This window comes from Melanerpes formicivorus, unplaced genomic scaffold, assembly GCF_026170545.1.
Source record: "Melanerpes formicivorus ecotype bairdi unplaced genomic scaffold, bMelFor1.0.p_v2 SCAF_56, whole genome shotgun sequence".
Classification (NCBI taxonomy): domain Eukaryota; kingdom Metazoa; phylum Chordata; class Aves; order Piciformes; family Picidae; genus Melanerpes; species Melanerpes formicivorus.
In genome coordinates, this window is record NW_027142408.1 from 106,612 (window position 1) to 124,695 (window position 18,084).

General features: G+C 58.5%; 1 protein-coding gene across 19 annotated transcripts in view; it reads right to left on the reverse strand.

Moving 5' to 3' along the window:
• The window catches only part of SCRIB (scribble planar cell polarity protein), a 91,000-nt gene extending 73,121 nt beyond the window's left edge, over nucleotides 1–17,879 (reverse strand). For 8 of the 19 annotated variants that reach the window (XM_068161063.1, XM_068161066.1, XM_068161065.1 and 5 more), the window contains exon 1: nucleotides 17,463–17,876. In XM_068161063.1, coding sequence (XP_068017164.1) covers nucleotides 17,463–17,624 — 162 coding nt within the window. In that variant the 5' untranslated portion in view covers nucleotides 17,625–17,876. Of the gene's footprint in view, nucleotides 1–17,462 lie in introns of all 19 variants that reach the window. The other 11 variants (XM_068161052.1, XM_068161054.1, XM_068161050.1 and 8 more) reach the window with 4 other exon arrangements.
• Between the last annotated feature and the right edge of the window lie 205 nt (nucleotides 17,880–18,084).

Consider the following 18,084-nt stretch of genomic DNA (forward strand, 5'->3'; position numbering starts at 1 on the left):
GCTACCACAGCACAGACAAGGGCTCTAGGGCTCCTCTAACCATCCCTGAGTCTTGGCTAAGCCTTGGCAAACTCAAAACTGGATGCAAAAGTCAGTGGTGATGAAGCTCAGGCCCACGAAGGGACGGGCAGAAGCCACTTCCAATCCATGCAACCATCCTGCCTGTCCCATGCCAGTGGCAGCGAGGGGGTCACAGTGAGCAGCTCAGCCTACAGATCAGGAAGCACCTCCAGAGAGCCAGGGCTGCTCACACTGACCACACTGAGGAGGATCCAGCCAGGACTGGAGGTTTCAACCTGCTTTCTCAGTTGCCTCTCCAAGTAATCCAGGCTGCCAAAACAGACCTTCCCGGGAGTATAGGCACTGGGGGCTGGAGCAGCGGGACACCCACAGCTGTCACTCATAGCAGGGCCAATCATGCCACTGGAGAGGTTTCTCTGCCACCTCCTGTCTCAGTCAGGAAGCTTTGCTGGGTGCAAGGGAATGTTTGAGGGACAGCAAAAGTCAGCACAGGCTCTGCCAGGCTGAGGTGGTCCTTCCGTGTCACTGCCCATGCTGACGGAGCAGAGCTCCAGGATGAACAGCTGGGACATGAAATCCATGCTCCTGATGCCCTGGAGCACCAAAGGAGAACCAAGGGAGAGAGAAGGAAGGAAAGGAAGGAGGAGGGAGAGAAAGAGAGAGAGAAGGAAGAAAGGAAGGAGGAGAGAGAGAGAGAAGGAAGAAAGGAAAGAGGAGAGAGAGAAAGAGAGAAGGAAGAAAGGAAGGAGGAGGGAGAAGAAGTCCTCTTGGCACTGCACATCTTTGGTCCTTCAAGTTCAGTTTATCCAATGCTGATCAGTTTAACAAGAAGGGAAGTAGGTGAAAGTCTAAATGACAACAAAGGTTCAGGCCAGAGCAGGAGGTTGGGAGACTTGATCTGCTATTGTTTCCTAGATCCTTCTCCTAATTTTAGAATGCAAGGAAATTCCAGGCAAGACATTGTGCTGACCTGCTGGAGGCTGCAGGCTGGGAAACAACAAGGGGAACAGAACATCCACAGCCAGAGCTCCAGCACTGCAGGGTCTCACAGGAGAAGTGCTGACCCTTCTTTAAAAACATCAACACAAACAAACTGGGGCAATTCCTGGTGCAGGTTGCACTGCAGTGTGCATGAGAAGTGGTCAGTGACACAACAGAGATGAATTGTCTAAGTGTCTGTGGGGCAACCACCAGGCTGCCCTGAACACCAGCTGGAGCTTTGCCTACAGGGCAGTTTGCCTGTCCTAGCAAGGCCACCAAAATCCAACCATCACCACTTGCTGTGGCCTCCCCTGGCCCTGCTCCAACAGGTCCATGTCTCTCCTGTACTGAGGACTCCAGAGCTGGTCCCAGCACTGCAGGTGGGGTCTCAGCAGCATGGAGCAGAGGGGCAGAATTCCCTCCCTGCACCTGGTGCTGGGGATCGGCCCAGGACAAGGCTGGATCAGGGCTTGGAGCGTTTGTTGTGTGAGCACCCAAAGCCCAGCTCCTGCTGGCAAAGCTCTTCACAAACCCCAGCAAGCAGTGGAAGTTTGCTCTCACCCCTACTGCAACTGCAGTCAGTATGCTGTACTTGGGGCTGCTGGTGGATGAGCCACAAGCCAGCAATGGGCACTTGCAGCCCAGAAGGCGAATCACATCCTGGGCTGCCTCAAAAGCAGCGTGGCCAGCAGACTGAGAGAGGTGGTTCTGCCACTTCGCTCTGCTCTGGTAAGACCTCACCTGGAGTACTGAGCTCAGCACAAGGGAGACACAGACACGATGGAGTGGGCCCAGAGGAGGGGCACCACGATGATCAGGGGGCTGGAACCCCTCTGCTATGAAGACAGGCCCAAAGAATTGGGGCTGTTCAACCTGGAGAAGAGAAGGCTCCAGGGAGACCTTATAGCCACACTTCACTATCTGAACAAGACCTACAGGAAGGCTGGGGAAGGACTGTTTAGAAGGGCTTGTGGTGATAGGATGAGGGGCAGTGGTCTGAAACTGGAGCAGGGCAGGTTTAGGTTGGACATAAGGAAGAAGCTCTTCACAGTGAGAGTGGTGAAACACTGGAAGAGGCTGCTGCATCCTGTGAGTCTGTAAGACACAGGAACATGGCATCACCAAGACCTGATGGGCTGCAAGCACCACCTCCAACCTTTCATTCTCAGCTCTGGGCACTTCAGCCCATGAAGCCAAACAGCCTGCACCAGAGGCTCATTGGTGGCACTGGAAATGGAGAATAAAGTCATTCCCAAAGTGCTGCTGGAAACAAGAGGGAAAGCTCCAGCCCTGTCCCTGTGGAGATCAGCAATTAGCCCTTTCTCTAATCAACACTGACCCAGCCTTACACAGCTGGCAGGAGGGAAGACACCAAGTCAGCACTGCACTGAAGGTCTCTAGTAAGATGAAATGTGTAGGTACAAGAAGAAGAGTGTGGCCAGCAGGTCAAGGGAGGCTCTTCTCCCCATCCACTCTGCCCCAGTGAGGCCACAGCTGGAGTCCAGTTCTGGCTCCCTGGCTCAGGAGAGACTGGGAACTACTGGAGAGAGTCCAGTGGAAGCTGGGAAGCTGCTGAGGGGTCTGGAGCATCTCTGTGAGGAGGAAAGACTGAGAGCCCTGGGGCTGTTTAGCCTGGAGAAGAGCAGCCCCAGAGAGGATCTGATAAATGCTGAGCAGGTGCTAAAGGGGATGGGGCCAGACTCTACCCAGTGGTGCCCAGTGAGAGGACAAGGGACACAAATTGGAACCCAGGAGGTTCCATCAGGAGCAACCTCTTGGCTTGGAGAGTTCAGAGCCCTGGAGCAGGCTGCCCAGAGAGGTTGTGGAGTCTCCTTCCCTGGCATCAGGATCCTGAGCAACCTGCAGTGGGTGAGACCCTGTGAGAAGCTGAACTCTGAACACATGGACCCAAGGACAAAAGTTGAACACCTTGAGCACCACATCCAATGAGAAGAGTGGAGAAGAGGTGACTGCCAACAACACACAGAGAACACTGCCAGCAGCAGCACCTGCCACAGGCCCACAGGGCCATTTGCATAACCAAACAAAAGCCTCAGATGTCCCTTTTTGCTGCTGCCAGGCAAACACTGAAGTGTGCAACCAACATGAACAAGGGAACAGAATCAGCAGAACTTCAGGAGCCCCCTGACTGTGACAAAGCTTTCAAAGTAAACCACACCAGGCACTTGGAAGCTGCACATCCATCACAGCTACCTGCCATCCATGGGCTGGGCTTCCAGAAACTCCAGCCAGCCCATGGACCACACTGAGCTGCTCTGCTCCTGAGAGGAGACACAGTGCTCACCAGTCAGCTAGGTCCAGCTAACCATGGCTAGGCTGGAAGGACTTTGCTTCTCTCTTAACAGTGACCAATGGCTCAGCAGTTCTGCAAGTCCCACTTCAACACCCACACCATGATACATGGGAGAGCTGAGAAAGGATGAAGCCCCAGTGAACCTCTAGACTCAGACCACTGCCTTTGGAGTCACCTTAGAGAAGAAAACCATCAGACTAAGAGAGCAGAGTCACTGCTGGGATTGCCAAAAGAAAACCCTCAGACTAAGAGAGCAGAATCACTGCTGGGGTGGCCAAAAGAGAACCATCAGACTAAGAGAGCAGAAGCACTGCTGGGATGGCCAAAAGAGAACCATCAGACTAAGAGAGCAGAATCACTACTGGGATGGCCAAAAGAAAACCATCAGACTAGGAGAGCAGATTCACTGCTGGGATGGTCAAGAGAAATCCATCAGACTAAGAGAGCAGAGTCACTGCTGGGATGGCCAAAAGAGAACCATCAGACTAGGAGAGCAGAGTCACTGCTGGGATGGCCAAAAATCTCATTGCAAAGGAACAGAAATGTCAGCTTCTGGTGGCAATATCCTGCAGAACTCATCTCCAGCAGGTAGCTCAGTCCTACCCAAGGAACATCTCCCAGCAGCAGGCTGGCTTGATCTGGGGTTATGCACAGCAGCAGCAGGCTCAGCCAGCCCCTGAGAACAAGGAACACCAGCAGGGCTCCATTTGGCAGCTTCACCTCTGGCTCCTGCTGAGGAACCTGGGCAGTGAGGAGGTCCTGAGCCTCACACCCTGCCTGATCTAGGACACATGTCTTACTGATAACACAGGGAGGAAAGAGCCACCTTGCAGGGCTTCCCACCCAGTGAGAGACAGAAGCACACAAAGCCTGCAGCTCACAGCCAAGCCAGGGCCACCCAGGGCTCCAGCCCAGGTCACTGGGGAGCTCCATGTGGAAAAGCACAGGCAACACCCACCCAGTTCAGAGATGAGCTTCTGGCTTCATGTCCTCACCATGGCACAACTGCTCCCCAGCAGTGGCCATGGCACTGCCCACAGTTGAGAGGGAGACCTGTCCAACTCCTGAGCAGAGATAAGCCTGACAGTCCCTGCACCCCCTCCTCACTCCTTGCACGAGGAACTCCAAGGGTCCCTCTCCACAAACAGCCCCACCAGCCACCTCCTGCTCTGCCAGAGAGTGGAGCCAGCCCCAGTGTCCTCACCCCCAGCCTCCCTCAGCACCAGGCACCTCGCTGCCTGTGGGCACCAGCACAGAGCTTCAGCTGAAGGAAGTCAACATCAGCCAAAGCAGTACAGGAGAGCAAGGCAGGGGTGCAGGGTCCCACATGCAGCAGGGCACTCAAAAAGGCAATGTGCATCATGGAGGCAGGCCCAGCAGAACCACAGAGGGACTGAAGCTGGAAGGGACCTCTCAACATCAGCCTCTGCTCCAAGCAGGGTCAGCTAGAGCAGGTTACCCAGAGCAGTGTCCACTCAGGTTCTGAGTGCCTCTGAGGATGGACATTCTGCAGCCTCACTGGGCAGTGTGTTCCAGTGTTTCACCACCCCTCCAGGAAAGGAAAACCCAGAATCTCCTCTGTGTCACTCTGTGCCAGTTACCTCTTGTCCTGCCCTTGTGCACCACTGAGAAGGGTCCAGCTCCTCTGCTCCCTGACAGCAAACTCACCTCAGTGAACCCCCCCAGGCTGAACACTCCCAGCCCCCTCACTTTCTCCCCACATCAGATACCTCAGTCCTTTATTCATGTCCAAGTTTTCCCTGCACAGGACACGCTCCTCCAGAGCGGAACAGAGGGGAAGAATCACCTACCTTGACCTCTGTGGCAATGCTCTTCCTAACTGCCTGTCAGCTTGAGGTCCCCCAGGGCCCCCAGCGTTCCTGCAGAGCTGCCTGCCAGGCAGTCAGTGCCCTGCTTGTCCTGCTGGATGAGGCTGTTCCTCTTCAGGTGCAGAACTGGCAATAGCAGCCTTCCACTGGCCAATTTTCCCAGCCTGCTGCGGTCCCTCTGAGCAGCAGCACAAGGACCTGGCACAGGAAGGTCACACACAGCATGTTCATAAGCAGCCAAGCCACAAAGGGCCCTTGTAAGCCCAGTCTCTTGTCTGTGAGAGGCCCCAGAAAACCTCTGGAGGAGGTTCCATCCTCCTCTCTGCAACCAGCGTGCCTCCAGCCAAGCTGCGTTCCTTCAGCACGCCAACTGAGACAGCATCCTCCAGAGTCCTGCCTCCAACCAGCCACACTGACCTCTGAGAAGCTCCCAGCGCTGCTGGTGGGGCTGCAGCAGCGCCCCAGGACAGGGAAGAAGCTCCTGGAGCTATGAGGTTGGCCTGGAGAACCACGGCGCTCAGATAACCACGCTGGGAATTTGGCCACCACCCCCCAGGCTTCCTTTCTCTGCTCAGAGCCCGGCCTCCCAGCCCTGCTCGCTCTTTCAGGCAGACCAAGAGGTGGAAAATGAAAGGAGGAGAAGGGACAATGGATGAAAGGCTCAGCACAGCCCTGCTGAGCTACCCTCGGCTGTGCCCCTTCCCACGAACAACAGAACCCGAGGGCAGGCTGGGAAAGCCTCCTCTCCCCAAGCACCTGCCCCCAGCCACCCCCGGGAAAGCCTCCTGCCCCCGGGAAAGCCCCGGGAAAGCCTCCTGCCCCCAGCCACCCCCGGGAAAGCCTCCTGCCCCCAGCCTCCTGCCCCCAGCCACCCCCGGGAAAGCCTCCTGCCCCCGGGAAAGCCCCGGGAAAGCGTCCTGCCCCCGGGAAAGCCCCGGGAAAGCGTCCTGCCCCCAGCCACCCCTGGGGAAGCCTCCTGCCCCCAGCCTCCTGCCCCCAGCCACCCCGGGGAAAGCCTCCTGCCCCCAGCCACCCCCGGGAAAGCCTCCTGCCCCCAGCCTCCTGTCCTCAGCCACCCCCAGGAAAGCCTCCTGCCCCCAGCCACCTCCGGGAAAGCCTCCTGCCCCCAGCCTCCTGTCCTCAGCCACCCCCAGGAAAGCCTCCTGCCCCCAGCCACCCCGGGGAAAGCCTCCTGCCCCCAGCCACCCTCGGGAAAGCCTCCTGCCCCCAGCCTCCTGTCCTCAGCCACCCCTGGGAAAGCCTCCTGCCCCCAGCCTCCTGCCCCCAGCCCCCCCGGGAAAGCCTCCTGTCCCAGCCAGCCCATGCTCCTCAGAAGAGCGCTGGTGGGGCTGGCCCGCGGCTGTGCCGGGAGGCAGGCAGGGAGGGAGGCAGGCAGGGAAGGGAAGGGATCCGGCCCCAGGACGCCCCCGGCAGGCTGGTGACAGGGAGCAGGGCGAGGGACACAGAGCGACCAGGCCCCACCGAGCTCCCTGTGCCTGCCCCCGCCACGGCCACGAAGCCCTTGAGGCCAGAGCCCTGCGTCCCTCCAGGACCCACGCTGCAGGCCCAGCCCTGCTGTGCCACAGCTCCGTCCCGCCGCAGGAGCACGCAGCCAAGCCGGCAGGGAAGGGTGCTGCAGCCTGGCACCTGCACAACACCAACTGCTCCTGCACACAGGCTGCTCCTCACCTCCAGGTCAGCCCCAGGGTGCTTCCGTGCCCCTCTGAATCTCTGCTTTCCTGCAGCTATAGCAGAGACCTCCTGGCCTGCCCAGGGCTCAACTCCAGCTCTCTCCTCACCTGGCTGTGCTCTGGCACGGAGACACTCGCCGTGATCCCTGCACTAACTCACAGCACTGAGACACAGATGAAGCCATCCCACCTGTCCTACCAGAGGCATCTGTTCCATCTCACACCTCAAGCTTTGGCCCCACCACAGGCACCGTGCCTAATCCCAGGGGAAGGGGAACCAGGACATCAGGGTCTTTGCCACACCATCGACTCGCTGCTCTCCTCCAACAGCCCTCATGCTCCTGCTCTTCCTGGAGGACCATCTCCACAGTGGCAAGAGGGAGCCAGGAGGGTAAGTGGAAGCCCAACCTCCTCTAGCAGCCCCTCCAGAGAAGGAGCCATGCTCTTGTGGCAGCAGACAGCCCAAGGGGGCTGCCCCAATGCCAGGAGCCTGCTGCAAACAGCAGACAGGACAGAGCAGCTGTCCGGCCTCATCAGGGTGCAGAGACATTCCTCCCCTCCACCAGGCAAGTTCTCAGCAGGCCTCAGTGAAACACCCCCAAGATGGGGCATTTCCCAAGGTGAAAGAGCTGCAGCTCTGCTGAAGGGCAGCAGGACACCCAGCTCCCACACACACAGGGCTCCAACAGGCTCAGGTGCAGGCCAAGGTCTCCAAAACAAGCTGCTGACCATTTACATATCTGGAGACCAGGATCAGAGCCTGACCCTTGACTGTGGTCTTCAAACTGGAATGCCACAAAACCTTCTGGCTTCTGCAGCCAGAACCATCAAGGTGTTCCCAAGCTCTGCTGGGCAACAGTAGGTCCCAGAGACCTCCTCCTGCCCAAAATCAAGCCAGGCTGCCTCCGAGACGAGGGCCCAGAGCTAGGGGTGCTTGGACCAGGTGGTTCTGCTGCAGGACTGACACACCAACAGCTGCTGCATTCCTGCTCCAACACAGGCTAAGGGGTGCAAGGCAGAGGCTCTGCTAACCTTTCCAGCCCTGGGGGTGTCCCTGATGAGGACAGGTCCTCCTTACATCTCCTGACAGTCAGAGTTTCAAGTCCAGCTGTCAAACCCTGCTGGCAGAGTCACACCGCCTCCAGCAGGACAGCACACATGTAATTAAAGGCAGGAAGATAATTACAACTCTCCTGGTGATTCAGGAGCAGGAGGAGGGCCGGGTTTCCCATGCCACCAAGGGATGGGCTCCCAGCAGCACACAGCACAGCTCCATGGCCATCCCCACACAGAGTGAATGGCCATGGGCAGGAGGTGTCCACCAGCAGGGACAGAGCAGCTCCAGGTGCCCTCAGCTAAACCAGGTCAGGCATCTGAGCCACATTCCCTTCACATCTCTCTGGGTAAACCTGGGCTTGGCCTCTTAGGAGATGCCCATGGAGCAAGCAGAGGCTCTGCTGTGTGCTCCACAGCCAAGGGTCCCTACACACAACACATGTTGGCCCCAGAGACCTACAGAGTGAACACCACCGGGGTCCCTCCTTGCCTTCCTTCAGTGCAGAGCTGACCTCTGGCAGCGGTGCCCAGGAGGCTGCCTCTGGGGACACCAGCTGCATGGGAGAGGCTGAGGAGGAGCTGGAAGCAAAACCAGCAAAGCAGAGCACTTGGGATCTGCTCAGGTCTGAGGTTACACTCGGTCCTCCGAGTCACTCTGCTCAAAGCCAACACCTCACAGGTGAGGCCACAGAACCAGCCAGACCTGTCCTCCACAGCAGGGCAGCTCGGGCATGAAGCCAGCTGCAGGAGCCAGGCCACTGCCAGCAGAGCCAGGCTGTGTCACCTGGCAGTGAACCCAGGACACACCTTTCCCTGCACCAAGGAGCAATGCACACCAGGTGCCCTCCCACAACAGCCAGGTTCCACCCAAGACCCAGTCAGCACAAGGGAAACAGTTGTCACCCAGTGCCAGCATGGGGGGGAGGCTGGAAGGGACCTCTGGAGATCATCCAGCCCACCCCTTTGCTACAGCAGGGTCACCCAGGGCAGGGTGGGCTGCAGGGGCCAAAGAAGTAATCATCACTGCTGAGAGAAGAACATCAGGTTGGGGCTCCAGCAGAGAGGCCCCCACAGGCCAGCCCTGATGCTATGGGGAGAGCACCAGTACCAACGCAGACCCCCAGCCCTGGGCACCTGGTGCTAGTACCTAGAGACTCAGCATGACACCCCTGGGCAGTGTGGGACAAGACCACAGGCAGTGAACACAGCAGATGCCATCCCAAACAAGAGGTCTCCCCAGGGACTGACCCCAGTCACAGCAGCTCCTGTTCCACACTCCTCCCCGAGCTCACCACGGACACCAAACCGGCTCCAGCCTCTCCTGGCCACAAGCACACAACCACCAACACCTGGGGGACCACAAGAGTCCAGAGACAGGGGACGGTTTGCAGCAGCCTTCAGCTGAGCTGGGGCTTGCAGAGGGGCCTCAGGAAGAGGAGACACTCCCCAGGCAGACCCTGGACAAGGAGGGGACACAGGAACAGCCCCACGTGTCCCCACAGACAGCAGAGCCAGGAGGAGATGACCGGCAGGCAGCAGGCTGCCCTGGAACGCGGGCTGCGGATTTCCGACCATTTAACCCCAGCCTCAGGCCTGAGGAATGCAGCTCAGACACGCAAGAGCCCTTGGTCAGGGAACATTCCAGCCAAGACAAGGTCCTCTCCACACCATGGCTCCCCAGCTGCTGCTTCCTGGGCATTGAGTGGGGCCTGAGGAATGCAGAACCTCCTGGGGCCAACCAGCCGCTGCAGACAGCTCACTGACCAGGACCAGAACCTGCTGCCCTGCACACAGCTCACTGACCAGGACCAGAACCTGCTGCCCTGCACACAGCTCACTGACCAGGACCAGAACCTGCTGCCCTGCAGACAGCTCACTGACCAGGACCAGAACCTGCTGCCCTGCACACAGCTCACTGACCAGGACCAGAACCTGCTGCCCTGCACACAGCTCACTGACCAGGACCAGAACCTGCTGCCCTGCACACAGCTCACTGACCAGGACCAGGACAGATGCAGGAATGGAATCTCTGGTCCAAATGCCCTGATGCATCAATTCAGGGCCACAGAAAGGAATCCCCAGGCCAGAAGCAGATAAGCACAGCACAGTTCACACCTTGCTCTAGAGAAGAGCTGTGGGTGCTTTACTGACAGGAGCAATTCATGGTCTCAGACATGAAGGCAGCAGCAGAGGGACCCCTTCCTGAAACCAGAGCACCAGGACTTCCACTCCAGTCCTGCACAGCAGGCCAGGACCAGTCCAATATCCAGTGCCACCAACACACCAGCAAGTCCTGAACATCCATGGAGCATCCAGCAGCATTTTCCATCAGAATACTGGAAAAGCACTGATCTGGAGACCTGCTGAGATCATTCCACGGGACAGTGCTCTGGCCATGGGTGCAGAAGCAAAGCCTAACACACCCCAAGCACTAGCCACTGACTTCTGCTCTTATCTCCTCTACCATTTACCTCATCCCACCCAGCCCTGACACACCAGCACCTCAGGAATGGCCTCCTTCAGCATAACAAAGAGGCTTGACTTACCAACCTAGCTTCCTCTGACCAAAGAAGGGTCACCCAACAACTGCAGAGAGCAGAACTCGCTTCTCTGTCATGCCACAGATCTGAGCAGCAGGGAGAAGCACCGTGAGTTCCACAAGAACCTCCTCCAGCTGTCTCAGGTGTTTTCATGAGGCAGAAGTCCTATCACCCCATGAGTTCACACAACAAACAGCTGTATCTCCAGCAGCAAGGGACATCAACCAGCCCCAACAAATGAGCTCTAAGCCTGAAACTGGCCAAGGAGCTCAAGTTGATTAACTGGAAGACAGCGACTCGGGCTGCAGCAGACTGCAAACCTGGGGCTGGTGGAAGCACATCTGGGGGGCTGGGAGAAGAAACTCTTCCAGGAGAGTTAAGTGCCCCTGTGTGGAAGGAGACAGCAGGAGATTCTCAGACACAAAGGAAACAAACAACTCTGAACAGGAAGAGCACAAAGAGCAGGCAGGTGCCAAGGCAGCTCTCAGGGGAGCCGTTCAGACATCCACCATTAAACACCCTGAAATGGAAAGAGGAGGAGTCAGAAGCCACAGAGAACCTTGCAGTGCAAGAGCTCTGCAGGCCTCACAGCCTGTCTCAGTGTCCACCAGGCTCCTCCACCACCATTCCCCACCTCATCCCAGCTTCTGTCAGTGAAACGAGGGTATGAAAGCCAGGAAGAGTCAGAGGAGATCTAAAGACGTTCACCAAATCCTGCCTTTGCCTCTAACCACCACCAAAACATCTCAGTCACTCCTAGCAGACACTCAGACAGGAGTCAGGGAATAAGGAGAGGTCTCAGAGCAGGTCAGCTGACAGCTCAGCAGGGCCACAGTGCTCTACATGCAGAGTCCTGGGAACATGAGTGAGGGAAGGTGAACCTATGCCAGAAACTGTCACCAAGGAACAGGAGGAAACCCAGAGGTGCAACTGAGTCCCAGGCAGCTGGCTCAGCAGTCAGTGCACCCCAAGACACAGAGGATGTCATTAACCACACGACAGAGATGCACCTAGAGGTGCACCATAACCAGGTCAGCTGAATCCAGGGGACAGACTGGGGAGGTGGTGACCTCCCCACACCACACAAAACCGGTGCCAAGGAAGGTGGGAGGCAGCAGCATGCAGGCCACAGTCACCCACCTCTTCATGAACTCTGCACCACTGGACCTCTTCACCACCCAGCAGGTCTTTTTATCTCACTGTCACACTCTCTTGAACCTTCTCCAAGACTTGAAGCCCTTCTGAGATGCACACAGGGCAGCACACCCACACCCTGTCCCTCAGCCAAGGTGGCTGCACACCCTGGAGCTCAGAGGGTGAATGTTCACAGTCAGCTCTTGTTTGCAACCCATGAAGGACAAAATCACTTCTGTGCTCCTCTTTCCCATTCCCTTCTTTGTATCACAGAATGGTTTGAGTTGGAAGGGATCTTAGAGAGCATCCACTTCCAAGCCCCCATGAGGGTCAGGGACATCTCCTGCTAGACCAGGTTGCTCAAGGCCCCATCCAGCCTGGCTCTGAACACTTCCAGGCTTAGAGCCTCCACAGCTTCCCTGGATAAGCTGTTCCAGTGCCTCACCACCCTCACGGGCATATGCCCAAGAATTTTATGCCAGAAGAGCTGCTAAAGCTCTTCTCTCCACAACTGAGCTGCTACCATGCCAGCACAAACCCCTGGCCACCTCCCAGGCTTTGGATGACAGACAGTGACTGCACAGAGAGAGGGAAGGACGAGGTGAAATGGCCTGCACTTATCTCATCTTCTGGGCAGTACCACCTCCAGACCACCTGGCTGTGGAGGAACACCACCACATCCATTTGTACCCATCAATTCACACAGCCCTGAAGCCCCTGGAGGAAGCAGAGAGGTTTGCCAACTCTGCACACAGGTCCCACAACAAGCAAGTGAAACCAGTTCCCTGACAGGTTTTGTTAAGCAAATGCAGCTGGCAGGTTTGACATGGCCCACAATGCAAAGAATTCACAGGCAGAATGCAGAAGGTGCCCAGGAGGTGCCCACCACATGCTCAAGAGTTAATGGGCACCAAAGCTGGCTTGGTCTGGTGAAGGCTGGAGAATTCCAGCCACCAATTCCTGGCTCCCCGACTTTCTCAGGAGCAAGGAGAGATTGAAAGAAGCAGCTTTGCTCCTCCATGAAGTGACTAAAGCCCAAGATGCTTCTGGCAGGCCCCAGATGCCAGGAAATTAAAAGCTGATCTTAATTAGCTTTGCAAGGCCCCACCTTGTCTTGGGAAAGTGACAAACTGCTCTCGGGTTTCACCCTGCTCCAGCAGCTGGATCCAGGCTCCAGACAAGGACACTGGATGCTGTCACCCCAGCCCACGGCAGCCAAGGAGGAGGAATGGCTGGAACCTGGATGGCTTCTGCTGGCCAAAATGCTCTGGCCAAGGGGGAAACAACAGGCCTGGGCAGAAGGGTCCATGCTGGGCCCACAGACCTCTTTCCCTCTGGTGCTCCAGGCAAGTGTCCATCTCTCAGCTCCCAGTGAAAGGCAGTAACAGCTCACTGGGCAAGACAAAAGCTGCTCTGCACTGGGCCCAGTCTGTCGTGGGAGCGTGAGGAAAGAGCAGAGAGCAACAACCCCTCCATGGACATCCCCAGGGCTTGCCTCTCCAGCACCACTGCTGCTCAAAACCTCGGTATCAAAGCCAGCTCTGCAGCTTCCTCCTTTTCCCCACCCTGCACCTTCCTTCTTTTCCCCTCCCTGCACGGCCCCAACCTCAAGACATCTCCTGCCCAAGGATCCTTCCAGCAGGCCTCCAGAAGCCGTCACTCCTGCTGACACAGGAGAGGTCTCCTCCCTCCTCCGCAGTAACTTGTTCACGACTTTCATCCCTGCTCAGCTCCACCCTCTCCTCCTCCTACACCAGGTCCTAGGAGTGCTGCTCCACCCAAGTTTCCTCCGACCTCTCCCTTCTGCCTTTCCCATGCTCCGAACCTGAGCACTCCTGAGAGCACACCAAGAGCCTCTGGATCTGCTCCTGGGCTGTGACCGGCTCCGTCCGCCACCTCCAAATTCCTCTGAATTCCAGGCCCTGCTCATTCCTCTCTGGTTGAGACCTGCACCTCTGAAGTGCTCCTGAGAGTGGATTCAAGGAGCCAGGTGGTTCTTGTAGCTCTCCTGAAATGAAAGGCTGCACTCTCGAAGCCTCCACCCCAGCTGAAGCACCTGCTATTAACCTGCACTTCAGGTCCTGCAGCAGTCGCTTTGTGCCAGGCAGGGCAGGAGCCAGCAGTGTCAGGATGTCCTCCTCTGAATTCAGAGGTGAGCACCCTGGTGAAGAGCACAGGGACCTCTCAGATGGAGGTGATCATTTTATATTACATTATCTCTGTCACCCTGGCAGCAAATCCCTGCACCGAGGCAGCAGATGCTCCTGACACAGATCCCATCCATCACTGCACACCACCACGGCACAGCTTCCAAAATGGAAAACATGCAAGCAAAACAGGCAAGATTCCACACAGGACACAGCAAAAGGAGCGAGGCAGAGGGCATTTGGCACCACAGGGCAGAGGCACAGACTTGGAGAAGGAGCTGAGGGATGTGTTCAGGAAAGCCAGCAGGCCAGCAGATCATCTAATCAGATCAAGAGCGAGGCAGCAGCTGAAGGTCTTCCTGAAGCTGAGGGTCTGGTAGGGAGGAAAATGGTGCTGCAGAAATGGTCAGAGGCTGCCCATGTTTCTGGGACACAGACAGAGGGGCAAGGCAAGCAGAGGTGGCCTGACAGCAGGCACTGGGCAGGAGGAGCCTAGGAGAGGAGGCAGATCAATTCCAACATCTCCAAAGGAAGCCCCTTGCAAACTGTAGGTCAAGGTGGCCCTTCCAAAAGCCAGCCAGCCCTCCACTGGTCACCTCCTCATGGATGCCCACACAGCCCCCAACATCAGCATCCACAAACAAGGCCTCTCCTGCATGTGATCTGGACCACCTGGTCACTGCCAGGTAAGTTCTACAAGCACAAACCATTAAGACACACACTGGGTGAGGCCTCCGGTGGATCTAACCTTGTGTCCTTGTTTCACCAGGCTGAGGACCTGCTCACCAGCTGCCTCCAGACCATCCATGCCATCAGCAGGGGGAAACCTAGGAGGGGCTGGAAAGACTCTGGGTCCTGCTTCTGCTCCCTCTTCCTGACATGTCTCTGGTGCACACCATCTTGAGGCAGCACCCACCAGCTCCTCAGCGTGCTTCAGGAGCAGCTCACACTCAGGGTGCTCTGCCTGGTTCCCCTCCCATTCCCCAGCTCCACATCTTTGAAGCTCGCCTTGCCTTGAGCAAGAGGGAATTTAGGTGTTGCTGGAGGAGGGCTGACACCCACCATGACCAGAGAAAGCCCAGGACAGCTGCAGATGGCACTGGATAGGGACAGTGTGGGTACAGCAAGCCCCAGACAAGACTCCCCACATCCCTCCTGGGGTACACCAGAAGATGATACCCTCCTACACACTCTCCAAGTTGCTTTCTCTTCCATGACCTGATCCGCTTCTCTCCTGAGAGGAAGTCAGCTTTGAGCACCCATTACACCATCTGGCAGCAGCTCCACTCCACTTTACCTACATTTTGCATGACAAACTACTTCATTTATTGGGAACTGCACCCTTATTGGTTTCACTGAGTCCCCCCAGTCCACCAGCAGGAAGCAGCAGTGGTCAGTGGCTCCTGTTCATTCCCTCCAGGCCATCTGATGGGGGAACAGCACCACTGTTTTCAGAAGGGAGCTCGTGGCTTCAGTTGGAAGGGACCCTAGAGATCAGCTAGTCTCAGCCCCACTGCCAGGGGCAGGGACACCTCCCATGGCACCAGGCTGCTCAAAGCCCACATCCAGCCTGGTCTGAAACACCTCCAGGGATGAAGTGCCCACAGACTCTCTGGGAAACCTGTTCCAGCATCTCACTACCCTCAGAGCAAAGAGCTTCTTCCTCATGTCCAACTTCAACCCACCCTGCTCTAGTTTCAGACCACAAAAGGTTGTCCATTGGGTGTGATCACACTGTTCCCCTGACTTCACCACAGTCCTTCCGGGAGCAGAGGACCAGGCTCTTCCCTGCCTGCCCTCTGTTGTTTACCTAATAACGTGTGGGAACTCAAACACCAGAGAGGAACCACGACCACAGGTGAAGTCCTGGCAAGAGCTCTGGTGCTCCCAAGCCACACCAACACAACAGCCCAGGTTCAATAGCAGAGCTCATGGACACAAAGCCTTTGAGTGACAGCAGGGAGGAGATGTGGTGCTCAGGAGACACAGCACCTGCTCTCATGGGCAGGACTAACTCTGTCTGATCACAGGCTGACCAAATATCGACATGAAATGTGAGTGTATCATCCCAGGGATGAGCTCCACCAGCTACCCAGACCCCAGAAGATTCTCAGCCCCAGTGGGTCACAGCAAACACAGGGCAGGATGGTGACCACGCAGCAGAGCAAGGTCTATCGGGTTCCTGGCAGCCAGGCCACAATTAGCCTCCTCTGCAGGAAACCAAAGCTCACCATGTGTCCTGACCTGCCTGCAACACCTCCCAACAGTTAGAGAAACCTCCCTGCCTCAAGTACAAGACCCTGAGGTGCAGGGACAGAGAGCTGAGGAGATGTCACCCTGGTGTCTTCACCTGAGCAATCCAGCTCAGGGCAGTCCAGAGACCAAGAAGCAGGGAAGGGAGGCCACAAAACATCAGAGACACCAAGGGAGCAAGAAGCTGTCTGATCCAGCCAAGGGAATGAGTTCAGGTAGGGAAGGATGAATTGCACAGCCTGGCAGCAGTGAACCAGTTCAGCCTGGCTTGACTCAAACTCAACTTTTGGGTTGCATGGGGGTTTTCTGTCCAGATTCCATGGCCAATCCCCAACGTGTCAGTAATTCAGCAAGAAACTTTAAACCAAAAAATAATCACCTATTCCTCAGCATCTTTAATAAAGAGATGACTGAGTTCACATCCACTGAGAAGCCTCTGTCCAAACAAGCTACAGCCCCCTGCTTCCCCAGCACAGCTGACCCCTACCTAACTCTTTACAAAGGGTGCAGCTTCCACAGGGTGTGTGGTAGAACTTTCTCCAGCACATTCCATGCCCAGTGTCGTCTCAGGGCCTTCTTCCCGAGAGCCAGGTTCGGGTTCCAGCTCCTGTCTGTGGTGTCCTATTCTCCAGACTGCACAGCAGATCGGAACCACCATGGCTCAGCTCCTGCTGCGGGCTCCAAGGCACAGCATCCGAGCTCAGCACGGACCCTGGTGCACGGAGACCTCCCGGGGGCCGGAGAGGTGCGGGTGACCGGAGCCCCCAAGCAGAGATGCCCTCTGCTGCAGCAGGAACACCGCCGTGCGGTGCGGGGTAGCTCGCCGGGGGCTCACCCCGGCGGTGCCCGAGCTCGAAGCTCTGCGGCTGAAGGGAGCTGCGGGAGCCGCTGCGGGCGCAGGCTGCGGGCCCGGGCAGCCAAAGTGCAGAGACCCTGTACCGCTTTGGGAACAGCTTCGAGGCTTCGTAAGCTGAAGCCACGTTCAAACCCCCCTACGCTTCACTCAGCAGCAGGCGCAGCTCTAGGCGCTGCTGCCAGCGGCGAAAGGCTTCCCTCTCGCGAGCAGAGGTCCCCGCGGACGGACGGCAAAGCCCCAGCGCCCACCGACCCACCCGGGGCTCCCTGCCCACGGGGCTCTCCTCCGGCCGTGGGCGCACGGAACACGGAACCCAGCCGGCAGCCCCGCTCCGCTCCCACCGCCCAGCCCGACCCGGACCCGCCGCTGCCCCGCTCAGCCCCACACCCGGCACGGAGAAGCGGCCGGGCCCGGGCTGCCCAGAACCCCGCTCCCCACCGGCACACCGGCGAGGGAAGGCGGCGCGGCCGGCAGCTCGAGGCCGTGCCCCGCAGCGGGGCCGGCGGGCCGGGGCAGCGCCCGGCGGCTGCGCTCCCACCGGGCCGGACCGTGCCGGCCTCCAGCCCCGCGGCCGCGCCGGCCGGGCCGCGGCAGAGCGAGGCCTGCGCCGGGGGGCGGGCGGGCCGGGGCGCGGCCTCACCTTGGGCAGCTCCCGGAGCTGGTTGGCGTCCAGCAGCAGCTCCTCCAGCGAGCGGCTGTAGCGGTAAATCTCCTCGGGCACGGCCTGCAGCGAGCAGTGCCGCCGGTCCAGCGCCTCCACGTGCCGGTTGCAGCGCCAGAGCGGCGGCATGCAGCGCAGCATCGCGCCGGGCCGCGCCAGCGCTCCGCCGCGATCGGCTCACGGCCGCGCAGGGGCGGGCCCGGCCGGGCGCCGCCGCGCCGGGAAGGGCCTGCCCGAGGGAGGGCCCGGATGTGCGGGGGTCGGGCCGGGCTGAGCCAAGCCGGGCCGGGCAGGGCTGGCCCGAGCCGAGCCGAGCCGCCCCGTGTCCGCTCCGCGCCGTTTCCGCGCCCGCCCCTCGGGCCTGGCCGCCGCGCTCCGGCTCCGGCCCCGCCGCTCCCGCCCGGCCCCGGTCGGCTCCTAGGGCCGCACCGCCCCCCGCGGGTCTCCCTGGGAAACCGAGTCCGCTCCCGCCCTGCCCCGCGCCCGCCCCGGCCCCGCCCGCAGCCCGCGCAGCGCCGGCGGTGCGGCCGGGAGGCGAGCTGGGGCGGCAGACCGGAGCCGGGCTCGGAAGCGGTGTCACACCCCCGCTGTGACCCTCTTC